The sequence below is a fragment of the Barbus barbus genome (assembly GCF_936440315.1).
Source record: "Barbus barbus genome assembly, chromosome: 28".
Taxonomy (NCBI): domain Eukaryota; kingdom Metazoa; phylum Chordata; class Actinopteri; order Cypriniformes; family Cyprinidae; genus Barbus; species Barbus barbus.
Window position 1 is genome coordinate 19,882,873 of NC_136756.1, and position 22,611 is coordinate 19,905,483.

The 22,611-nt window shown below is 38.3% G+C and overlaps 1 protein-coding gene across 2 annotated transcripts; it reads right to left on the reverse strand.

Annotated features, from left to right (window-relative positions):
• Window positions 1–681: 681 nt before the first annotated feature.
• On the reverse strand, window positions 682–22,291 carry LOC306848427 (uncharacterized protein). 2 transcript variants are annotated; one of them, XM_079382968.1, is made up of 54 exons: window positions 22,020–22,291; window positions 19,610–19,819; window positions 18,157–18,173; window positions 17,996–18,028; window positions 17,876–17,908; window positions 17,634–17,687; window positions 17,338–17,439; window positions 17,170–17,247; window positions 16,272–16,316; window positions 16,042–16,095; window positions 15,836–15,889; window positions 15,684–15,737; window positions 15,491–15,544; window positions 15,353–15,406; window positions 14,560–14,604; window positions 14,392–14,445; window positions 14,238–14,282; window positions 13,831–13,884; window positions 13,607–13,705; window positions 13,476–13,520; window positions 13,255–13,353; window positions 13,047–13,100; window positions 12,827–12,934; window positions 12,686–12,739; window positions 12,503–12,601; window positions 12,280–12,333; window positions 11,597–11,695; window positions 11,423–11,476; window positions 11,180–11,233; window positions 11,004–11,057; window positions 10,784–10,837; window positions 10,628–10,672; window positions 10,429–10,527; window positions 9,742–9,849; window positions 9,585–9,638; window positions 9,439–9,492; window positions 9,094–9,147; window positions 8,909–8,962; window positions 8,284–8,391; window positions 7,984–8,037; window positions 7,758–7,811; window positions 7,474–7,635; window positions 7,244–7,351; window positions 6,837–6,944; window positions 6,572–6,625; window positions 6,060–6,167; window positions 5,658–5,711; window positions 5,245–5,352; window positions 5,092–5,145; window positions 4,870–4,977; window positions 4,482–4,770; window positions 4,205–4,392; window positions 3,567–3,809; window positions 682–2,830 (listed from the first exon to the last, which is right to left on the reverse strand). In XM_079382968.1, the coding sequence occupies exons 1-54, from the start codon at window positions 22,111–22,113 to the stop codon at window positions 2,684–2,686; spliced, it is 4,476 nt and encodes a 1,491-aa protein (XP_079239094.1). In that variant the 5' UTR covers window positions 22,114–22,291; the 3' UTR covers window positions 682–2,683. The 2 variants fall into 2 exon arrangements, with proteins under 2 accessions (XP_079239094.1, XP_079239095.1); XM_079382969.1 differs by lacking the exon at window positions 19,610–19,819.
• Window positions 22,292–22,611: the final 320 nt, after the last annotated feature.

Below are 22,611 nucleotides of genomic sequence, written 5' to 3' on the forward strand. Positions count from 1 at the left end.
AACATTGAAATAAAGTATACTACCGCAAAAATATACAAAAGACTTTTATTAGTGTATTTCTTAAAAGTGTGCTTTGAATAATTTAAAAGTTATTTCAATGTTCACTTTTATATAGTCATCTTAAGTTTAAATTAAATAGGTTTTATTTAAAACATATTAGTAATGTAATAGGTATAAGTACATTTTCCCAGCTGTGCTACTTAAGTACACTTAATATAAATACACTAATTATCACTAACCCTAAACTCTGTTTTTAAGTGTAGTCAGATAAAGTACCAGAAGTGTTTTATAATTGCAATGCTTGAAAGTGTGCTACAATTGCTTTACATACAATTTTAGGGGATTTTTATATATACTATCACTAAGTTCTATTTGGATTTTCAACCCCTATTGTTACACCATCACACTGTTTGAACTTTGCAGCGTTTTCACTATTTAGTCAGTTGTCATTGTTTCTGATTTGTTGAGTCTTGTCTATGTTACATGCGTTACAAGCCTAACCTCTGTCTGGATTTATCTTCTGTGGATTTATTAAAGACTGTTTTTCTTCATGTGTGTTTAACAATACAGTAACCATGACAACTATAGGTTACTGTGCTTAGGCTACTATAAATGCACTAATAGCACATGATAGGATTATTCATTCATGTGTGTTTAGATGTGTACCAAAATTCACAATTTACCAGTAAGTACTTTTAGCATAGAGTACTAAAAGTGCTATTTGTTTAATGTGGAAAAAAAGTGCTACTAATGGCACAGTAATAGTGTACTTGATTGTACTATTTAAAAACACAAACATGTTAAGTATATCATATAAAGGGAATGTTAACATAATTACAATATATTTGAAATTATTTATTCTATCAAAATATATGGGCAATACATTATAAATACATTTTGTATATATTCATATTTTAATTGTGTATTTTTTATGTATGATGAGTATATTTATGAAAGATGGTTTCAATTGTACTACAAGTGGTAACTAAATACAGAAAAAGTATGTTAATAGCACATTTTAGTACATATTCATGGTGTCCCAAAATAGCACAGTTGAGTACACTTAGATGTTCTTAAGAAGTACTAAAGAATAAGTTTTAGTATATTAAGTACATTATGGAAGTGTACTTTTACTGCACTTTTTCATCTGGGATAGTCTATCCATGAAGTTACACCACTCTATTTCTCATCTACTTCTACTTAACTAAATCTTTTCTTAAAAAGTTATAGTCAGGGGTGTCTATACACACACATACACACAAGCAGTGCATAGTTTCGTACATCTATGCCAAATAAAAATATATTACTGTTTGTGCTCATAATGATTAAAAACACAATTAAAATCTGACTTCATAATTCCTCGTTTTTTCCTTTATTTTCAATTTACATTAATTAAAATCGTAACAAAACCAGAACCAAAAAGAGAGAACAAACAAAAAAAAAGACCAAGATCATAATAATATTAATTATAGCAAAAATATACACACCCTCACACACACACACATCCTGTTCAGCGATACGGCGATCCTTTGGGAGCAAAATTCCGGCATTGCCAAAAGAGTCCCTCTGTCTTTCGATCATCCCGCATAGTTCCGCATCCTCTGAGCAGGCTGTGTGTGTCGAATGAGGCTAGTTAGGGAGTGGGATGGTCTGGGAATTGTGGGAAATACTGACTGATAAATCAATACTAATAGCACCTTCTGAAGATGGACTGAGCCATGCCGGGGGGGTCTTCCTGACACCTCTCGAACCCCAAGCTGCTTTCGTTCACATCCAGATTTTAACTTTTTCCTGTGTGAGGTAGCTTTTCTTGAAAAATGAAGATCATGCAAATAAACAAAAAATAGAAATGGTTTCCAAATTTATTAGATTTTTTTCTTTTTCTGCTGTTATGTTAAGGGACCAAAACTTCCTAGTTTGGGCAATCATGGGGGAAAAAAAGATTTACACAAAACAAACAAACAAACAAAAAAGAAATGGAACTGCACTTTCCCCAAAATATTGTCGGTGTGTATAGGCACATGCTCACACACACAAACATATAATTGTGAAAATATATAGATCTGGCTGTTTCAGTACAGACTGTTACTATGCACAGTAAATATTAACTTATTCCCTCCTCAGGTTTAACATTTCACAAAATCTTGCATAATGTGATGTCTTCTTCTGAGTCACAGTCAAGAGGCAGAGGGCAGGGTGAAGTGGGACTGGGCATGGCCGTCTTTCTTCTTTAGTGGGAGGGACTACTGTGGTATCCAGCCATGACGCTGTACAGCATCACCCAACCACCCACCCCTGCAGGATGTGATGACATCAAGCCATGTTTCTGTCTTTCTTTGAATCTCTGAATCTTTTGGTTGCGCTTGCTCATTCTGTTCCCCTCTTGGCTCCCGGCAGGAGGAGGCGCTGCACTGAGGGCTTGTGGGAAACATGGCTGGATTTCAGAGGGAGAGACTATTTGGGGCAATCCCATTTAGCGCTGGTTTTCCTGCACACTAAACGTGGACAGCACAACTTTTTGTGTTTTAGAGAAAAAAAACTTTCGTCAATTTTCAGATTTCTTTTCTTTTCTTCCATATTTCGTTACTTGGAGAGTGTATTGCATCCTCACAGTTATTGCTCGTCATTGGTATTTTTCCATGTCTTATTTCATAATCCACATATGTTTGATTTTTTATTTTTTTTACAAGAAGCAGACTGCACCAATGTCCACTCCAAACTCCTGATCTGCTCCTCCGATGTCCATGGGAGCAATGTCCATAATGGGCAGCCTGGATGTCTTCTGAGTTTTGTACTCAATCACAGTCTTGGCCCACTGACCTGTGTGCTTCTGTAAGACAGCAAAAAAGCCATTTAAGTGGATAAGTATATAAAAAAGAAATATAAATGAAATAAAAATAAGTATATATATGAATAAATATTTGATTATTTTTGATTTGGAGTCAGTAAGATTTTTGATACTTTTAAAAGAAATCTTTTATTGCTCACCAAGACTGCAGTTATTTGATTAAAAATGAAATCAAAAAAGAAATATCATTAAAATTTAAAATAACAGTTTTCTATTTTAAAATATTTTATTCATATATTTTATTCATTTATTCCTGTGATGGCAAAGCTGAATTTTCAACAGTCATTACTTCAGTCTTCAGTGTCACATGATCTTTCAAAAATCATTCTAAAATGCTGATTTTGGTGCTCAAGAAACATTATCTTATTACCAAAGTTGAAATCAGTTGTGTTGTTTAATATTTCTGTGGAAACAATATTTTTTATAGGATTTATTGATAAATATGAAGTTCAAAAGAACAGCATTTATTAAAAAAAATTGTTTTATAAAATTATGAATGTATTTACTGCCACTTTTGATCACTTTGATGTATCCTTGCTGAGCAAAAGCATTCATTTCATTTAAAAAAATATCATACTGACCCCAAACCTTTGAATGGTAGTTATTCACTAAATATAATAATATATTTAAATATTAATTAAATTATTTTTAATTAATTTTCAATGAATTAATTTTATAGCCAGAATGTTTGAAAATGATATTTTATTGTGTGACTCACCTTGCAGCCATCCTCAAGTACTCCATAGGTAAAGCGGCTGTTGCCTTCTGCTCTGATCTCCACATCGTTGGAGCCCTGCAGCAGAACGGCCTTCTTCAGGTTGCCTGTGGCTTGGTCCATGTAAGCAACGCTGTTCTTGCAGTGGTAGGTGATGGTTTGAGTGGCCTCAGTAGACAGCAGTCTCAGGAAGTTCAGCTGGATGCTGGTAGTACTAGGAGTCTGGCTGCTATCAGCATAGCTGAACTGTTAGAGAAAGAGAAAATATCTTTTAATATCTTTAAAATATGGTCGTTAATATTACTTGAAAGAAAACAGAGCTAATTAAATGTAAGGCAAGACAGTGACACAAAGGGAAGGAGAGAGTATTTCAGCACAGCTCCTTGTCGATTGGATGTTACAAATATACATAGACCAACAGAAATTCAGAACCGTGAACAGCTCCCCAAACCAGCAGTGAGAATTTACAGACACTCTGGCTGGGAATAAAACAGCTGTTCATAATCACTTCCAGATGTACCTTTTTTGGTACTGTCAACTTTTCAAAACTTTTTTAGGATTTGCTTTGAGGTTTGTTGTGCTTGTGGTCATTTTACTCAAATTTAAAGTGCAGATCTCCAAAATGTAAGGATTATACTCACGTGGAATCCACCGTTCATGCTCTCTCCAAACCACACGTGCTTCTGTGCCTTGCTCTTGCTGCTCCACCAATTCTTGCGTGGGATTTTGGGAGTGCTGGGCTTCACGCAGGTCTCTCCGGTCTCCATGTTGCAGAAAACTTTGATGGCATCAGCAGTGCTACCAAGGTTAGGATCCACCCAGTAGTCACCTGTGGATAGGGACCAAACATATTTAAGTGAATAATAGCGAGTATCATACACACATTTTCTAAAGTTAGATTGTCTCTGAATCTCTCACCGCTCTTCCATTCAGGGTGGCAGAGTTTCAGGTCTCGGCAGGAGCGTGCAGGGTTCTTGCGGGAGCCATCTGGGCTGCGGATGTCCTCGATCTGGCTATTGATTGACTTCAGTGTGGCGTCCACCTCCACATCATGTTGTCTAAGAGAGCTGGAGGCCTCGTCAGCACGCATGTAACGCAGAGGATCGGGTCCCTTCTCGCGCTGAGACAACCCAGCGAAGGCAGACATGTCAATGCCAGGGCCAGGGGGACCAGGAGGACCAGCGGGTCCAGGGTTACCAGGTGGACCCTAATGAGAGCAGATAGGAAGACAAAAGGAATCAGAAATGCTCTTTTAATGTCGATAGACCTGATGTCAGTGAATATATCAGGATTTATGTGCACTCACACTTGGGCCTGTCTCTCCAGAGCGTCCACGAGGTCCAGGTGGTCCAATAGGTCCAGGCTGACCATTAGAACCATCCTTACCAGCTGGTCCAACAGGTCCTGCAGGTCCCTATTGCAAGTAATATGAGTTAAACAGAACATTAATAATCCATCTGAGCATTAAAGGAAGTAATTCCTTTAAAAAAAAGTAGTCTCAATTTAACTAGCTGAGAACCACACTCACTTTAGCACCACTTGGTCCAGCAGGTCCAGCAGCACCCTGGTCTCCAGGAGTACCCTTTTTTGAGGAGACAGGACAGAAGTGTAAGCATACCTAATAAATCTACTTTACCATTGTAAATTGTTCATAAAACTAAGACTTGTAAAAGAGACTCACAGGAGGTCCAGGCAGACCCTGCAGACCGGTGAATCCTCTGTGTCCCTTCTGACCTCTTTCTCCAGCTTCTCCTGCCTCACCCTTATCACCACGAGGTCCTTGGGGTCCCTGATACAGAGAAATGGAAAAAGTCCATCAACATGTGAGCAGCTATAAAGCGAGAGACAGTTAAACCACAAAATGACCTGATGTGATTTTTTTAACTTAAAAATATTATTAAAAAGTAAAGCAGTCAAATTTAGGTGTTTAGGTGTAAGAAACCCCTCTGAAGTTGTCAGGTCAATTTACTGGATTTTCTTCATAGCCATATATTGTATGTCCTATATATTTTGATATTGGTTATTTCAAGAATTTTAAAGCCTGATGTTTTCGATGTTCTGTTTTGTTCCACGCACTTCATAAAATGTACTTACAACCATGCCTCTAGCTCCAGCGGGTCCAGGGGGTCCAGAAGGTCCTTGTGGGCCCTTTAAAAAGGAAAGAAGATGGTACATAATAAATAAAACACTTAATGTAATATAAGTGGTAGACACTGCTAAAACTCCTTAGCTCTGAGCTTTTGATCTTAATAAGGATGGTCTTGTCTAATATCTTACAGGTGAATTTTTTGGGGGGAGAAATGTTAATGTTAGATCTGGTCTTAATGGTGTAACACTAATGTGTTTTATGTACCAGTTGTACTTATTGTTGATTGTAATTATGCTATCAAAGCAGACCACAAAATTCGTGGATGTATTGAAATCATGCATTCTTGTATGCAGAAGATATAATCTTTATACTGTTGAAAATGAGATTTTTGAAGTTGATGTACTCACATTCTCTCCTCTGTCTCCCTGTTTGCCAATTGGACCAATGGGACCATGAGCACCAGGTGCACCAGGAGCTCCAGGCGCACCGATTGGGCCAGTGTTACCACGCTCACCCTAGAAAAGAACGAGTAAAACACATTCTTTATTACAGCTGGTTGGAAATTCATTTGTGCATGGACTAACCAGCATTTTAGTCCAAATATTTACAAAATTACATAAAAAAGTAAGAAATATTTCATAAATAATTCTGAATTTCATTCTGAAATTCATGATTTTTTTCAGTAAAATATGTTGATAACACAAAATAATTAAAACAGACGAGTAATTTCAAAACAGTAATGCAAAAAATAATTTCACTAGAGGTCTCAGACTTTTTGACCTCAGTGTATGTGACAAATAGTAATATTTTGTTTACTTGTATGGAATTAAGATGGACTAGCCAAGCTGGACTGTTTTTGATTTAAAAAAAAAACAGGGGACAACAAAAGGATATTATATGAGATTGTTTGTTTCCTTACCTTCACACCAGAAGCACCATCTCTACCAGGTGGACCATCAGATCCAGGATTACCCTGAAGACAAACAGAATGGATGAGTGAGATCTGGTCTTATAATATCTACAGGAAGAAAATGTTCACTAAAGTGTTCACTGACTTTACTTCAGTGGAATCTATCTATCTGTGGATCAGCGGATCTATCTATCTGTGCGAGTCAGATTTTTGCAGTCTATTTTTACTTTGTTTGGTACTGATTTATCATGTTATGCACGTATGTGTTATTTACCTCACGTCCAGTCTCTCCAGCAGGCCCAGTCAATCCAGGAGGTCCAACAGGGCCTGGGGGTCCACGGTCACCAGAAGAGCCAGGAGCTCCCTGTTTGCCAGGCTCACCCTGTGGTACAAATTTGTATCACCCTCCATCAGTATCAGATTATCTGGGCAAAAGGTATTCTTGCGTAATAATACAAAATTAATTTTAAGAAAAAATTATTTAGACATATGTGAGATAAAACATAAGTAAGTGGCCCCTTAAAAAAGCATTTTTAAAATTAATGCTTAATATAAATCACTTTCTTGATCTGATAAATAAAACACAAAAATCTATTCTATATCGTGAATTTAAACAGTGCTTGAATGACAATAAGATGTTTTCATATAGAAATGATGTTGCCGGTGGGTTTGTTTACTTACAGAGGGTCCTGAAAGTCCTGGGAAACCTCTTTCACCACGCTGACCGGGCAAACCAACAATACCACGCTGACCAGCAAGACCAGCAGGGCCGGAAGGACCATCAAGACCCTACACAGGAAATATTGAGAGAAGAAATGTTAAGAATACAGTAAAGAAACAATGAACCTGTACAGAATACACCTGTGCCTTCAATGCTAAAGTAAGTATGTATGAATGAATCTGAGCCTTACAGGAGGACCATCCTCTCCAGGCACTCCCTTCTCTCCAGGAGCACCAGGAGGTCCACGCAGTCCAGCATCTCCTGCTCTGCCTGGGGGACCGGCATCACCACGAACTCCCTTAGGACCATCTTTACCAGCAGCACCTACAAGGCCAGGAGGACCAGGGTTACCCTGGGAAAGAATAATTAAAAAATAAGTTTCGGATTTGGATACGTTTATGATAATACAGTCATTCAGTTTGATTAAAATATGGAGGAACTGCAGAGATGTGTCTGTGATATTGAGGGGCTTACATTGGGGCCAGGTGGTCCGACTCTTCCTGCAGCACCTGGGAAACCAGTGGCACCCTACAACAGGGAAATATATTATTATTAAGAAACAATACCAGTCAAAAACTTTTACTGTCAAAGTAACTGGTAAATACTTGGTATTTATTAATCATACCAAGTATTTACTGGTAAATACTTGGTATGATTACTTATGACTAATTTACTTAAGTAATTTAATTAAGTAACTCACAGGGGCTCCTTGGGCTCCGCGTGCTCCCTTAGGTCCTGTAACACCAGTTGGGCCCTGAAATCAAGCAGTGAACACCAATGAGCCAAATATAATCATTTAGTCCATGCAGAGACAGCACAAAGTTGATGCATGGTGCTAAACTCTTAATTTATGTAGACAATAGCACTTTAAAGATGTCAAGTGGCAATAACCAAAACTAAGGTGCTTTCTAAAAACTGCCTCTTTTAACCACATATCAGTGTAAAAACGATTTACCAAATACCTTAAATTATCAATAGGTAGTGAAGCAGAACTACTTACCACTGGGCCGGGTGCTCCTGATGGTCCTTGGGGTCCAGGGGATCCAGCCTCACCTTTCTGTCCTGACTCACCCAGCTCTCCCTTAATTCCAGGCTGGCCATCAGCACCCTAAAGAGTGACAGTGCCAAAAGGTTGTAATCAGAGTTTCCTTATGACTAAATGCTTCAAAGTCATTCCAAGTTTAATAGTAAAGACACTCCCTAATCAATTATTTCACCACATCCTTTTTACATTGTAGCAACAGAGAACTGTACATTTTTTAAAGTGTAATAATTAATTGACACAATGTTTTGCTAATCATTTTACTGGCACTTTTTAAAATGCCAAAATCCTGAGATATTTCACTTATAAGAATATTCCATTTTAAAAATGACTACCTAATGTATAATGGTGTTAGTGCCCATATTTGTATTGTAGAATACCCCTTTACATTCACAGTATTATCGACTGGTTGTTTTTTACTGCTTTTTTAAGTTCAATTTAGTCGTCTGTCTACAGAATTGCTAAGCCATTATATTAATGTTGCCGTATTGAAAGTAATTTTTATTTTTGAGTTAGAAAAGATCTTTTATAATGTTATCACTTCCGTAAAATGGAGGCTTTTTGTAACTGTGTTTCTACTTACAGGAGGTCCAGCAAAGCCAGCAGGTCCGGGTGCACCAATCTCACCACGATCGCCCTAACAGGATGTCGAAACAATAATGAATTAGAAGAAGTCTAAAGATAACCTTTAAAACATATGACAAAAGCACAAACTCAATTCTTTCTTCTGTTTGCTGTCTAGTTGTAATAAATGAATGTTTTGCTTACAGGGGCACCACGAGTACCAGGAGCACCAAGTGGGCCAATGGGACCAGTTTCACCCTGTGAGAAAAGAAAAAGAGTACACATTTACATTTATTTATTTAGCTGACGCTTTTATCCAAAGCGACTTAAAATTGCTATATATGTCGCACGCCTCTGGAGCAACTAGGGGGTTAAGTGTCTTGCTCAGGGACACATTGGTGTTTCACAGTGGATTCGAACCCGGGTCTCTCACACCAAAGGCATGTGTCTTATCCACTGCACCATCACCACCCCACAAGTAATTAAACAAGAGAATTAAATAATCTCCTCAAATAATTTTAACATGCAACCATTGGATGAGACATTCACCTTAGCGCCATTGGGACCAGAAGGACCAGGTGGACCAATTGGACCAGTTAAACCCTGGGGGAAAAAATGACAGAAACATCATTACTTATGATAAGCAAGAAAAAAGCAAGCCATTTCCCTACATCTGCTCTCTTTATAGCACTTACTCTTGAACCATCTTTGCCAGGAGCACCTTCAGGTCCTTTCTCTCCGCTGTCACCCTAATTAAATGAGACAGTCAGTAAGTCACTCATTCATTCAGTAAATTAATACCATGAAATTAGGTTGATGTAATCACTGAGTACCGTTTTTAAAGTCACTTACTCTGTCACCTTTAGCTCCAGAGATTCCAACAGCTCCTCTCTCACCAGGCATGCCCTGCAGACCAGGAGGACCCTGTGATCCAGCAGCACCAGCTGGTCCAATTGCACCCTGTTGGAAATCAAGCAGAGATGTGAGGGGGAGTTTGAGAGATTATTTTTTATAATAATTAATACTTTTGTTCAGTGCAGGATGCATTAAATTGATCAAAAGTGACAGTAAAGACTTTTATATCGTTACACAATCTATATTTCAAATAAATGCTGAACTTTCTATTCATCAAAGAATCTTTAAAAATGTATCACAGTTGCCACAGAAAATATTAAGCAGCACAACTGTTCAACATCAATAATAAGAAGAACTGAACACCAAATCAGCATATTAGAATGATTTCTAAAAGACTGTGTGACAGTGAAGACTAGAGTAATGGCTGCTAAACATTCTGCTTTATCAACAAAGGAAAAAAATACATTATAATATTTCACTATACTGCTGTTTTTACTGTAATTCTGATCAAATAAATACAGGTTTGGTGAGATGTCTTTCAAAAACATTTTAAAAACTTAACAACCACAAACTTTTGAACAATAAGGTATTCATTTATTTGACTATTTAAGTATCTTAAGAATGAAGAATGGACAGATTTGATATGTAATAGTAGAGCATAATCTCAGTCAGATGTGATCTCACCTTAGGTCCATCAGTACCGGGAGTTCCTGGAAGTCCTCTTGGTCCCTGGAGACCCTGAGAGCCAGCGCTTCCTCTCTCACCAGGGAAACCACGTTCACCCTAAGAGAAGCACAGGCAAGAGTTATTTTTGTGTAATGTCACATTACTGCTGATTTACAGTAGTAATTGGGAGTCTTGTTAATTAAAGATAGGAACTCACTCTTGGTCCAGTGAGACCAGCAGCTCCTCCCTCTCCAGGAACACCCTATAGAGAAAATGGAGAGAAATTCAGCATAATTGGGATACTTAAAGTCACTAATTACATCTCAAAGGCACAAATAGTGAATTAAAATAAATATCGAGAAATAATCCTCACCTGGTCACCAGGTTTACCAGGCTCTCCGGGGGCTCCAGTAGGTCCTGGAAGACCCTGTGCAGAAACAGAGTAATTCTTAGAAAACCCTGATCCCATGAAACTTACATATAAATAATTACTCTTTGTGTCCTGACTTCTTGTTCGGCTTCAGTAATTTTAAAAAAGTGCCGTTTTCTCTTTCACAATTGAATAATATAGTAGAATATTAATTTGAAAGTACCTGGAAGCCAGATGGACCAGGTTGACCCTGCTCTCCTCTCTCACCAGCTGGGCCCTAAAAGCACATTGAAATCATGATTTAGTCTTAAAGGAAATGTTTCAGACCATGGTCATTTATTGACTGACTGAAAGAATTGAGGTCATAAGACATTGTGACTAGTGTGATGTAAAACTCACAGAAGGACCAGGTGGACCAGAAGCTCCAGTCTCTCCATCTTTACCAGGCAAACCCTAACAGAAGAAATAATAAAGAGAGAAATAATACATTTTTACATTTTCTTGGTGCTTGTCTGTACAAAAACTCGCTAGGTGTTGTGGGTTGTTTCCAAGGTGTTGATATATGGTTGCTAAGTTTAGTATTAGATCTGATGCTTACTGACATACAAGGCCAAGTAATCTAGACATTGGAACATGACTTACTCTAAGACCTGTGCGTCCAAGAAGTCCTTTCTCTCCAGGTTTTCCAGGTTCACCCTGTGAGAGAGAGATACAATCCAATGAGGTACAACACATACAGTAAACTTTCCAAACAAATTTATGGACCTAAAGATGAACACTAGTAGCTGGAATGCCGAAATACTCTAATGGTCTCACATTGGCTCCCTTAGGTCCAGGGAATCCCATCACTCCAGGCTGACCACGAGCTCCGAGAGGCCCAGGAGGACCAGGGCGCCCATCTTCACCAGGGGTACCCTATAAGGAATAAGACATGTTTAGTACTGTTTAGTAAGTTTGCCCTGTACTGTGATGAGGTGCAGCATTTATTATCTCAAAATGGAGTCTCTTTTTGGGTAAAACATATAGTGTTCAGTTTGGGGTTGGTAGATTTTTTTATGTTTTTGAAAGAAATCTCTTATGCTCACCATGGCTGCATTATTTAATCAAAAATACAGTAACAATGGTTATATTGTGAATCACTGTTAAAATAACTCTTATCTATTTTAATATATTTAAATGTAATTTATTCCAGTGATGGTAAAGCTAAATTTTCAGCATCATTACTCCAGTCTTCAATGTCACATGGTCCTTCAGAAAGCATTCTATGCTGATTTCTCCAGCATTTATTTGAAATAGAAATCTATTTTAACATTAAAATTTGTCTTTACTGACATTTTTGATCAATTTAATGCATCCTTGCTGGATGAAAATATTAATTTCTTTAAAAAAAATCTTACTGAACCCAAACTTTTAAACAGTAGTGTATATATTTTTGCAGGCTGTAACATCTTTAATGTTGAAGCAAACCTAAAAGTGCTTTAAATTTCATAGATACTCACAGGTGCTCCAACTTTTCCTTGCGGTCCAGCATCACCAGGGCGCCCAGTGAGACCCTGTGAGAAGAGGAAGCAGGTGAATGGTGAAAAATGCTATGAGCTTTTAAATCAACGATCATAAACGCTGATTTTAGATTGTAATGTTTGTTATCTGCAGTTATGATGATCTAAATTGCCCTGAATAATCAGATTTCATGTAAATCCCAGAAATACCGCAATCACTCACTCTGGCTCCAGGAAGACCAGACTCGCCTGTGCGACCAGGATCTCCAGTTGCTCCTTTTGGGCCAGTCACACCAGGAACACCACGATCACCAGGTGCGCCCTATCATAGTACAGAACATTTGAGTACAGAGGAAATAAATGGGTTGATTAGATGAGTAACCAACTATTACACTAAATCACCAACCTTTGCTCCTGCTAGACCATCCTGACCAGGGAATCCACGGTTACCTGGAGCTCCCTAGCAAAGAACAACACATATGGGCTTATTAATGTGGTTCTTTATCATTCAGTGAATCAGTAAAACTAATTACGAAAAGATACACACTCTTTCTCCAGGAGGTCCGAGAGGTCCGGCAGAACCAGGCTCTCCTCTTGGTCCTCTCTTGCCTTCCTCTCCAGATGGCCCAGGAGCACCCTGAGGTCCTGCAACACCCTGTGTAATTAGGAAAAAACAAAGACTGATTAATTTGCTACAATATTTCAAATAATTGTGACTGATACAATAGAACAGACGACTGATGATAAGTATAATGTGGGTTACTTACACGCTCTCCCTTGGGTCCAGCCTCGCCTTTAAATCCTGGGATACCAGGGTCCCCCTGTATAAACACAAGAGCGTTTTTAATTAGCGCAATGGCGAACCTCAAATGGCAGAATAATCAGTAACCTGTGCAATTCACCAATATGAAGTTATTAATCGATGTCTGGGAAACACTGAAAGCTTTTTAAATAGTTCAGGGTGTGATTACGTACAGATTGTCCTTTAGGCCCAAGAGGTCCAGTAGATCCCTGAGGTCCTGGGGGGCCACGGGGTCCTGGGAAACCAGGGGCACCAGCAATGCCAGGACCACCCTGTAAAAGAGAAAAATGTTTACAATAGATTCACTGCAACAGTGTGACCAGACTAAAAAATGATTTTAAAATATACAGAGAAATGAGTGAAAGAGAAAAATAAATTATATGGATATACTCACAGCAGATCCTTTGGCACCAGGAATACCATCAGTACCAGGGTTACCCTGCAGAATGTGTATTAATATTGTTTACGCCGATAAATAAAATGAAATCATACTTTGCTTGTTAAAACATCTGTAATTTTACTCACAGATGCACCGGCGGGTCCAGGTGATCCAGGTGTTCCGCCCTCTCCACGGGGTCCTTGTGCACCCTCAGGTCCACGAGCTCCAGTAGGACCAGCTTCACCCTGCAGGAGTGAACATCACATCTCATTATCAAGGATAATGTTAATCTGTGCAAATTAAAAATGCTGAAAATTGAGAATAGGTTAAGAATTGACAGTGAAGTGCTGTAGTGAAGATGGTATTTTACCTTAGCACCAGGGGATCCTGGGAAACCTGGAGCACCAGCAGGACCAACAGGGCCCTGAGGATAGAAACATCAACAAATGATCAAAGAGGCTTGCTTACTTCCTCATGCACTTTATGCATCCCTATAATGTTCTTCTGTGATTTATAAAAGGGTGATGCAAATGATCTAATTTTAAAATATTTTTTGAAATTATTGTATGAATATTGTATGAATTTATTTGCTATGAATAAGTTAAATACATATATCTGCATTATATCGACAATCATCCGCCTTGATATCCCTAGGCATCCCATGTGCGTTTACCATTAGTTAGCAACAGCATAAGAACAAGTCAGAGTCGAATGGGAACCATAATGTAAAGATTACATAGACTTCCTGCACTTGAGGAAGTGAGGAAATGCACTTACAGGAGGACCAGCAGGACCAGGCAGACCATCATTACCACGGGCACCCTGTGGACGGACATGAGTAGATCATTACAGTCTGGAGCCACCCTTGCTTCTGCAATTTTGATTGTATACAGTATTGTTTATTAGGCCAGTTGTCTTAATGTTCACTTACAGCAGCACCAGGAGGTCCAGAACGACCTCTCTCACCGGGCAGGCCACGTGGACCCTGATAGACAAAAAAAAGAGGAAAACAGGATGGAGAGTGTTAGATGCACTATTTCAGTGTCAGAAAACTACAGCTAAATTAATCGTCAGGCCATTTCTGACTCTAGGTACTGACCATTGGTCCAGGAGCACCATTCTCACCATTAGCACCAGATTCACCCTGAAAGAAGAGAAAGGAGACTGATTAGACCTGATAGTTGTATAATATTAGGTCAAATGAATTTGCTCAGAACCTAATTAAAAATGAATTAGCACATTTAGCATTTGGTAATACATGTAACTATTTATTTCTCAAGGTTCTGGTGTCTTTATAGGAGTCTTTATAGTTTAAAAAACTTTTATCTGTAGAAATTAAATTAAATTCATTAAATTATTTAATAACATATATTTTTCCAAAGCAGATTTGCAGACAATAATGCTTTACAACTACATATACATTTGATAAATGTGTTATAATTCTGATGCCATGTGAAATGTATGCTTTTTTTGTCAAATATCAGTATAGACAGTCTGATAGGATGACTTTTGTATAGTTTTACTGGTACAGTTAGGTGAAAATGAGCAGGTAGTGCATATTATTATTATATACTCTGTTTGTCAAAGGTCTGGTGTTTTATAGGAGTATTAGTTTAAAATATCTTTCTAATTTAAAATATCTGTGGATATTAAATCAAATTCAATTATTCAATAATATATATTGTTCCAAAGCAGATTTTGGAAACAATAATGCCGTACTATGTCATAAATTGGATAAATATATGATAGAATTCTGAAGCCCTGTGAAACTTGTTTGCAGTTTCTTCTTATATGCTGTCAGATATGATTATAGACACTGTGTTAGGATGAATTTTTCATAATTTATCTGTCAGAGTTGGATGTTTCGGCTCACAGTTTTTATGTTGCTGTACCTTAGCACCTGCAGCACCGGCCTCTCCTTTAGCTCCATCAAGACCTGGGTGTCCCTACAAACACATTCAAAGATTAAATCCATGTATTTCTACAGAAACAAACATACAGAAAAACAATTAATTCCAATTGAAACTCACTCTGTGTCCCTTGATGCCAGGAAGGCCAGGGGTTCCAGGGAATCCACGAGCACCCTGTCATATACATAAGAAATATATTTATGAATTATGTAGCATCTTTGTAACAAATTGATTATATTAGATTATATGACCATAATCAGAACACAAACAAGTGACAAATAAAGAAAGGTCTTTATTTGTGTATGTTGTTTACCTGAGGCCCTGGGGCTCCACGCTCACCAGCCTTACCAGGTTTGCCAGCCTCACCCTAAAAGAAGAGCAGGCAGAGACATTGTAGTTAGTGTCTGTCAAGCATTCAGCATCTGGAAAAGGTTGAATATCAAGCCAGTGACAAAAACTACTCACATCACTTCCGGGTTTTCCAGAGGGTCCAGGTGGGCCACGGGGTCCAAGAGGACCCTGTAGTAAAACAATTGTTATAAATTGATTTAACTGACCTAGTAAAGCTGTCTCTATGTGCATCTGAATGTGTCATCTGTGTGGGCCATGTAATATGTGGGTTAGTAAAATGTCATATGTGTGTGTACGTAGGCAAGGTTTTGGACACTCACGGCAGGGCCGGGTTCACCAGCCTCTCCAGGGTTGCCTTGGAAACCTTGTGGGCCCTGGAAAGGAAACAAATGACAGTGAGAGCTTAGGAGTTGGCGTTGGTGGGTGCTAACATATTACTCATATCTGTCTCATCAATGGTAGCTTCGGCTGAGAATATAATCAGCATTGTGTTGTATTTTTCAATTAACTGGGAATATAAAAGGATTACGAATGATGTGTTTTTACTTACAGGTGCTCCAGAGGGGCCGGGAGGACCACGGGGGCCCATTGGACCCTGTAGATAAAACAGATGAAATTGAAATACAGCATGGCAACTTTGGCCCAGATAAATATAAACAGCATGACTGTTGCTATTTCCTATCATTTATAGATCATATTTCAAAGCAAGTTGAAGTTTAATTAGAATAATTATTTATTTCATTGTGTGTGATTTATTTTTAGTAACCCCATATATTGTAAGTATATGTTCATGTTACACGCTTAGAATCCATGAATCACTGTAACTTTTTGAGAACAGGTGGCATTTGGAAATGCTATTGTGACAAAATCAGTCAGTAGGGGGCACTAAATATCAGAACTCAGATAAAAGCATTTCATTCTCAAGATATTATTATTCTGTATGATGAAGAGTTCAATCATTTATTTAAAGAAAACCTTTTTGGAACTGCATTTATTCAATGTTTGGAGATCTTAAAGTACAAAGCATTTTATGCATTTAATGCATTTTATTAATGAATGTAGCTTTTGCTTTTTATGTTATGTTAAAAAATGCTTGGCTCACACGGATGTAAAATATCTGTCATGCAGACTAAAATTGAACAAATGAAACTACAGCTTGAAATTAAATGTCATTCCAGAGCATTCTGCAAGACCTTACAAACTTTTCATATAACAGTTTCGGAATTACAGAACTATATACTATAATAACTATTATTATTTGTATTATTCTGACAGATCCATATTAGCCAAACTGAGTACTTTTAAAATATTGACTTGATGAGAGATTCTTTCAAAATGGGTTGCAGTTTAAAACAGAAACATGTATTTCACACAATTTCAAAAGGTATTTAATATATATATATATAGATAGATATATAGATTGTCTGTGAACACTGTTTTTTTCTCACCATTGGTCCCTGCATCACACCCATCTGAGCACCTCCTGCCTTCTCATCAAAACCACCTGCCATCTGAGCAGCAAAGTTCTGCACACACATTGAAAAACACACTTACAGTAACCCCTCATTTGGGAGACACAAATTTAGTGAATAGATGAAAGGAGAGAAGAAACATACTCCTCCAAGTCCAGGGGGACCATTAGGTCCTGGTGGTCCAGGGGGTCCTGGGTTTCCAGGTGTACCAGGCTCGCCATCTCTCCCTCTTGGGCCGGGATTTCCCTAAAGGGTGGGAGAAAAATAAGAGAGCATATGAGCGGAAAAGAAAAGAGATTAACTAAAGCCTTTTCACATGACAGCATCCTGCAGAGTGTGTCCCCCGCCGCCTTATTGTACCCGGTTAACTGCTAATAAGATCTGACATCACTTTACCTAACAAGTCTGAGAAAAAAGTTTGAAAAGGCAAAATGTCTTACCTTTTCACCCTTAAGTCCTCTCTCACCACGTGGTCCTTGCTCTCCTGGGGGCCCCTAAAATCACAAAAAGACAAATATAAATAATAAAAAAAAGTCAAAAATTAAAGTTTGAGGTCTCAGAGATGAAAGGGACAACAGTATATTCAAATAAACGGTCTGGAGAGCCCCCTAGTGGAGAAAAGCAATGATGTGTGGCAAATTATTCAAAAACCAACTACCAAAGTATTGATAATTCATCTCACCATTGGGCCAGCAGGTCCTCTTGGTCCTACAACCTACAGAAACAAACAAATAAATATTATTTTCCAACTCTAGTAAAATCAGTCTAAAACCCAAAGCTGTTTACTGGTGAAATGACTTACATCTGCAATATCGCCTGGTTCTCCTTTCTGTCCCTGTGTAGAGTAAGAAAGAACACATTTAAGACTTACTATACAATTAATTCTATTCAGTATTCAATCTAAACCTTAAGAATATTATCCATTTCTTACATAAAGACATGATAAATAAGTCAAGGTCTCACCTTTGCACCAAGTGACCCTGTTGAACCATGTCACAGGATGAAGGGAAGATAAAGATTGACGGTTAGACACAAGAGGAAGTAGTTTTGCATGTATTCTATCAATTAGCAAGCATACAAAATCAATCAGTGTTGCAGAAAAACAGTCTGTCTGCAGTCACAACATCTGAATCATACATTCATTATAATACTGCTGGCTCATCATAAAAAAATTAGAGGTCACCAAAGGGTCAGGGAAAAACGGGCTCTGAATGAAGTAATCAGCTAATACTAATTATAATGAGGACGGTAAACTAGTCAGACACTTGGTGTTACTGTCAGAATTAATGAACTGCTATTCCCTGCTGAAACTACATAGCTGAAAAGACCAATACAGCAGCACCCCACAAGGCCGTGTACCAAAACAGCATCATTCTCTTCCCAATCTGCTTCGGTTAAATTGTTAAAGGCAGAATATGAAGGTGCAAGCTCATGATCCGTTTAAAACATGATAGTGCATTATGTTTTATATAAGAAGCAGTATTAGGCCATATGCTGCTCAGCAAATTAGATAAAATTAAATAAATAAATAAAATAAATATTTAGTGAAAACTCATTCTGTATGAGTGCCATGAGCTGATTACAGTGAGAAGCAATATATTAAAATGCTTAGGAAAACATTTCTGCATATTTTGATAACTATGTTCATCTTATTATTGTGTGTATCTGTGCCAGGAACAACACACTTAATTTTGAAAATGAACAGTATCAGCATGAAGTAAATGAAAAAAAAAAGTTGAAAGAACACTTGTAAATTTTTTGTTAATTAGGTTGTTTGAATGAGGTTGTGCCATGACCTCCCATTCAAAGACTCATTGTCTTGTTTTTCAGCTTTTTTCCAAACTAAACCAGTCTATGGCCAAGGCGAGTCCACTCTCAAGAGATTTATTGCATCATTTTTTGTGTTAAAAATTGAATATCTATGTCCCTCAATGAAAGTTTATAATATAATATAATATAATACACTAATACTTTTACCTAAATAAGTCAAATCATCCTCAGAATGAAACATGGGACTGAAGTATAAGTTAGCTCAAAACTTATGACCACTATACACTTGTAATTATTTTTTATTTAAATAGTGTCTAAATATATTGTCTAAAAATAAAGGATTTCACAGCAAACTAGTGTCAAGATTGTGCACTTTCTATATAAAAAAAGAAAAGAAAAAAGTGGACACATTTGAGCCATAACAGTCTTTAACTGAAAAACATAATTTGCACTATAATGCAAACATAAAACTTAAAAGTGTTGCTTTCTTCCCTTTAAATGTTTGCTTTGAGTTCTGAACACAATCACATGACCATCTAGAGTAGTCTAGTGGTATGTGACACTTGTCATAGTTACAGAACTCAGAGCAGACAGCTAGAAGAACAGGTATGATAAGCAAAGAGAGGTGTAGGAGCAGAGAGCGGACCGATAGGTTCGTCGGTGTCAGCTGGGCAGATGGGACAGCACTCTCCAGGTGGAATGATGGGATTGGCACAGTCTCTCAGGTCCTCACAGATGACCTCGTCACATAGCACTGCCCCTGCATCGCATACACAGACACGGCACGCTTCTGGCTTCCATACTGCACGGTCTGCATACTGCTGTCCATCTTGGATGCAGCCACCAAAGTCTTCCTCTGTAGCCACCAGAGGGCGGCGACAGAAAGGAGTGCATCGGGGTAAGAGACAGGTGAACGACATAAAAATATCAACCTCTTTCTGAAAAAGCAAGCTGTACGGATCTCCTAATAATTTAGAAATATTTTAGAATATATATATATATATATATATATATATATGTATATATTTCATAAAATATATTTAGTATTTGATATTCTAAATTATATGGATATATAAATATATGGATATATTTATATGCATAAACAAAATTCTAATTTCTGTTCACTTGGTGGCTGGCATCTGGTTACATTTTGATTATACATTCATCACAACACTGGCTAGTAATATTTGCAGGATGCATATCTGACACCCTGGTGTCAAATGTGGGCTCCTGTAGTCTGCGTATTTGTAACTGAACCCCAAATCTACTAAACTAGCCATGAATGGGGCTTTCTCAAACACAGACAGGGCTGCATTGACAGCCTGGTGCCTTATGCAAACACACCCCTCTCGAAAGCTCCATCTGGATCTAATGGTCTCGCTTACCACCAGGGCAAACACACCCTCATGGGTCGGAAAGGACAGCCCTCACACACACAGAACCCCTTGATGTGTTTGCGTTTCAGATATTCATATGAAAGTGTAATTTGACTTTAGCTTTCAGCCTTAGTGTATATGAATGTGCCAATTATAGCTGTTTAACTTTGAACTGTAAATATGGAAAATCTACTTTTCTTGGATGCAAATATAGGCAGGCCTAAGCAAGCGTTCTGCATGATTGATATTTCCTTGTTTATTGAGAAGTGAGAAATGTAATAAGCACAGTGAGAACACAAGGAGATCATCATCTGGGTCACTATCCTTCTATCGCTTCACAGTTTACCAAATATCTCACATGACACTCTTCCAAGATGCTTGTGCCTCATTGAGGTTGCCAGTCTGATGTTTTGGCGTTTCAAACAACATTCCACAGACCCCCTCCCTATCCACCCACCAAACCTAGTTCCCCAAATCTCCTTCTAATCTAAGTAAAATTCCCTGAACTAAAACCGAAATAAATCCTTTGCACGTGTGCTAATGAAGCACCGTTTGAACCCTTGCAAGAACCTTTGCTCCTAATCTTGAGTGAAACAGTGCTCACACTACCACTAGTGGATGTATTAATGGCCTATATATAGAGATCAGTCATCATAATGCTGAAATGGTTACACCCTTATAACCCTTATCTTTACAAAACTTGAGGCATCGGTTCACCACACTCGCTTAAAAGTTCCTCTTAGAACTCTAAAGATCGTCAATATTTTCTGCATGTAGGTATCCCATTATAAAGAAAAAGAGCACTTTACATAGACTACTTAATGAAAATTCCCTGGAAACGTAAAAGCAAAAATTTAAAAGTAAATGTTTTGTCATCATGTAACTTTTTCCTACGTTAAACGAACTAGGAGATAATACAGCTAATAATTCAGTGACTCTTAGGAAGCTTGTTTTTTTCTGTCAGTAATTTTGTTGTGTCTCACAACTCACACTAACACAATTATATTAAAACATCAAATGTATATTAAAGTGATAAATAATGAGAGAAAGATACATGTTTTGTCACTATACAGTAATGATACTGATCCTATCCAGCTTGAACAGCGTACTGTTGCTATAGTAACCTCCTCAGGAGAAAGTTAGGCTACTTGGCGAGCATCAGTTTTGCGCACTGATTAACTTGCATTCTAACCTTTGTGGTTGCTGAGCCGATGCTGAGACACGTTAATGCACAATGAATACGTAGCTACTTTAGCTGTTTTGTTCATTACCTTTTAGCTAACTTAGAAATCTAATACACACAAGAGTCTGAGCGCGTTAAGCTGTCGCGCAGCCTCAGCATCGGTCATTCTGTCTGTACGACGAGCGACAACCAGAATGTTCAAATCAATGGAGCGCGATGCAGCTTACACAGATTTTGCGTTTTGACGCGTTGCGTCACTTGTTTGCATTGTAGACTGCAATTAAACTTTGGATATCTGCAGACTTAGACCTAAAGGACAAGCATGCGGTCTTATATTTTTTTTAAAAGGAGCCAAGACATTCCCCATTCCAGAGGTGAAACGCGCAACACAAACTGATCCATTCCAAACTTTCCTCTCATGTCACCATGGCAACACCGTACATTTTTTTATACTTTGCATAATACTTTGAATTTCAATGTTAAAAACTCCAACTTACGGTCATCTTCTTGTTGACATCTTACAAGGGATAGCAAAACGCAATGCGTTGCTACAAGTAGCAGGAGAGTCCGTGAATCCACTAATCTGAACATGTCTAAAGATTAGACATGCAGGTCCTCAGGGGTCAAAGTCGCCGAGGAACCGGCGGAGCAGCAGCTCTGTGCTCGCGGGGAGTGTGAAAGTGGAGGTGGATGTATTTGGGAGGATCCGACGCCGGGCACACACAGACAGAACCCACCGCGTCAGTCAGAGCTCCGCGGTTTTATGTCCACTGGCGCATTTATGAATCTTAGTTTATCCCAAAACGTGAGTCCAACCCCGACCCCCACGAGCGCTGAAATACGAGACATATCAGCCCCCCAGCCCACCCCATTGGGAACGAAGAGGGGGAAAAAATCTCCGCCACTCCTCTGTCTCAAGAACAATTCCATCCAAACCCATCCACCCCCTCCCCTCATTGCCCTTTCCTGGCAAGTGGTGGGCTTTCTCTCTGTGCTTTTGTATGAAAGTGCATCAGAATGGCCTTTGCTCAGAAAAGAGACTTGGAGAACCAAAATACTTTCATTGTTTCAAAGATTTGACCCACTAGG

What these genes read in the sequence shown, in the direction of transcription:
- LOC306848427 (XM_079382968.1), bottom strand. Translation starts at nt 22,113, where the DNA reads ATGTTCAGATTAGTGGATTCACGGACTCTCCTGCTACTTGTAGCAACG. An exon ending in TTGGGCCTAAAGGACAATCT is followed by an intron (nt 13,101 to 13,254) that starts GTACGTAATCAC and finishes GTGTTTATACAG; the next exon opens with GGGGACCCTGGTATCCCAGG. An exon ending in CTGGAGAGACTGGACGTGAG is followed by an intron (nt 6,626 to 6,836) that starts GTAAATAACACA and finishes GTTTGTCTTCAG; the next exon opens with GGTAATCCTGGATCTGATGG.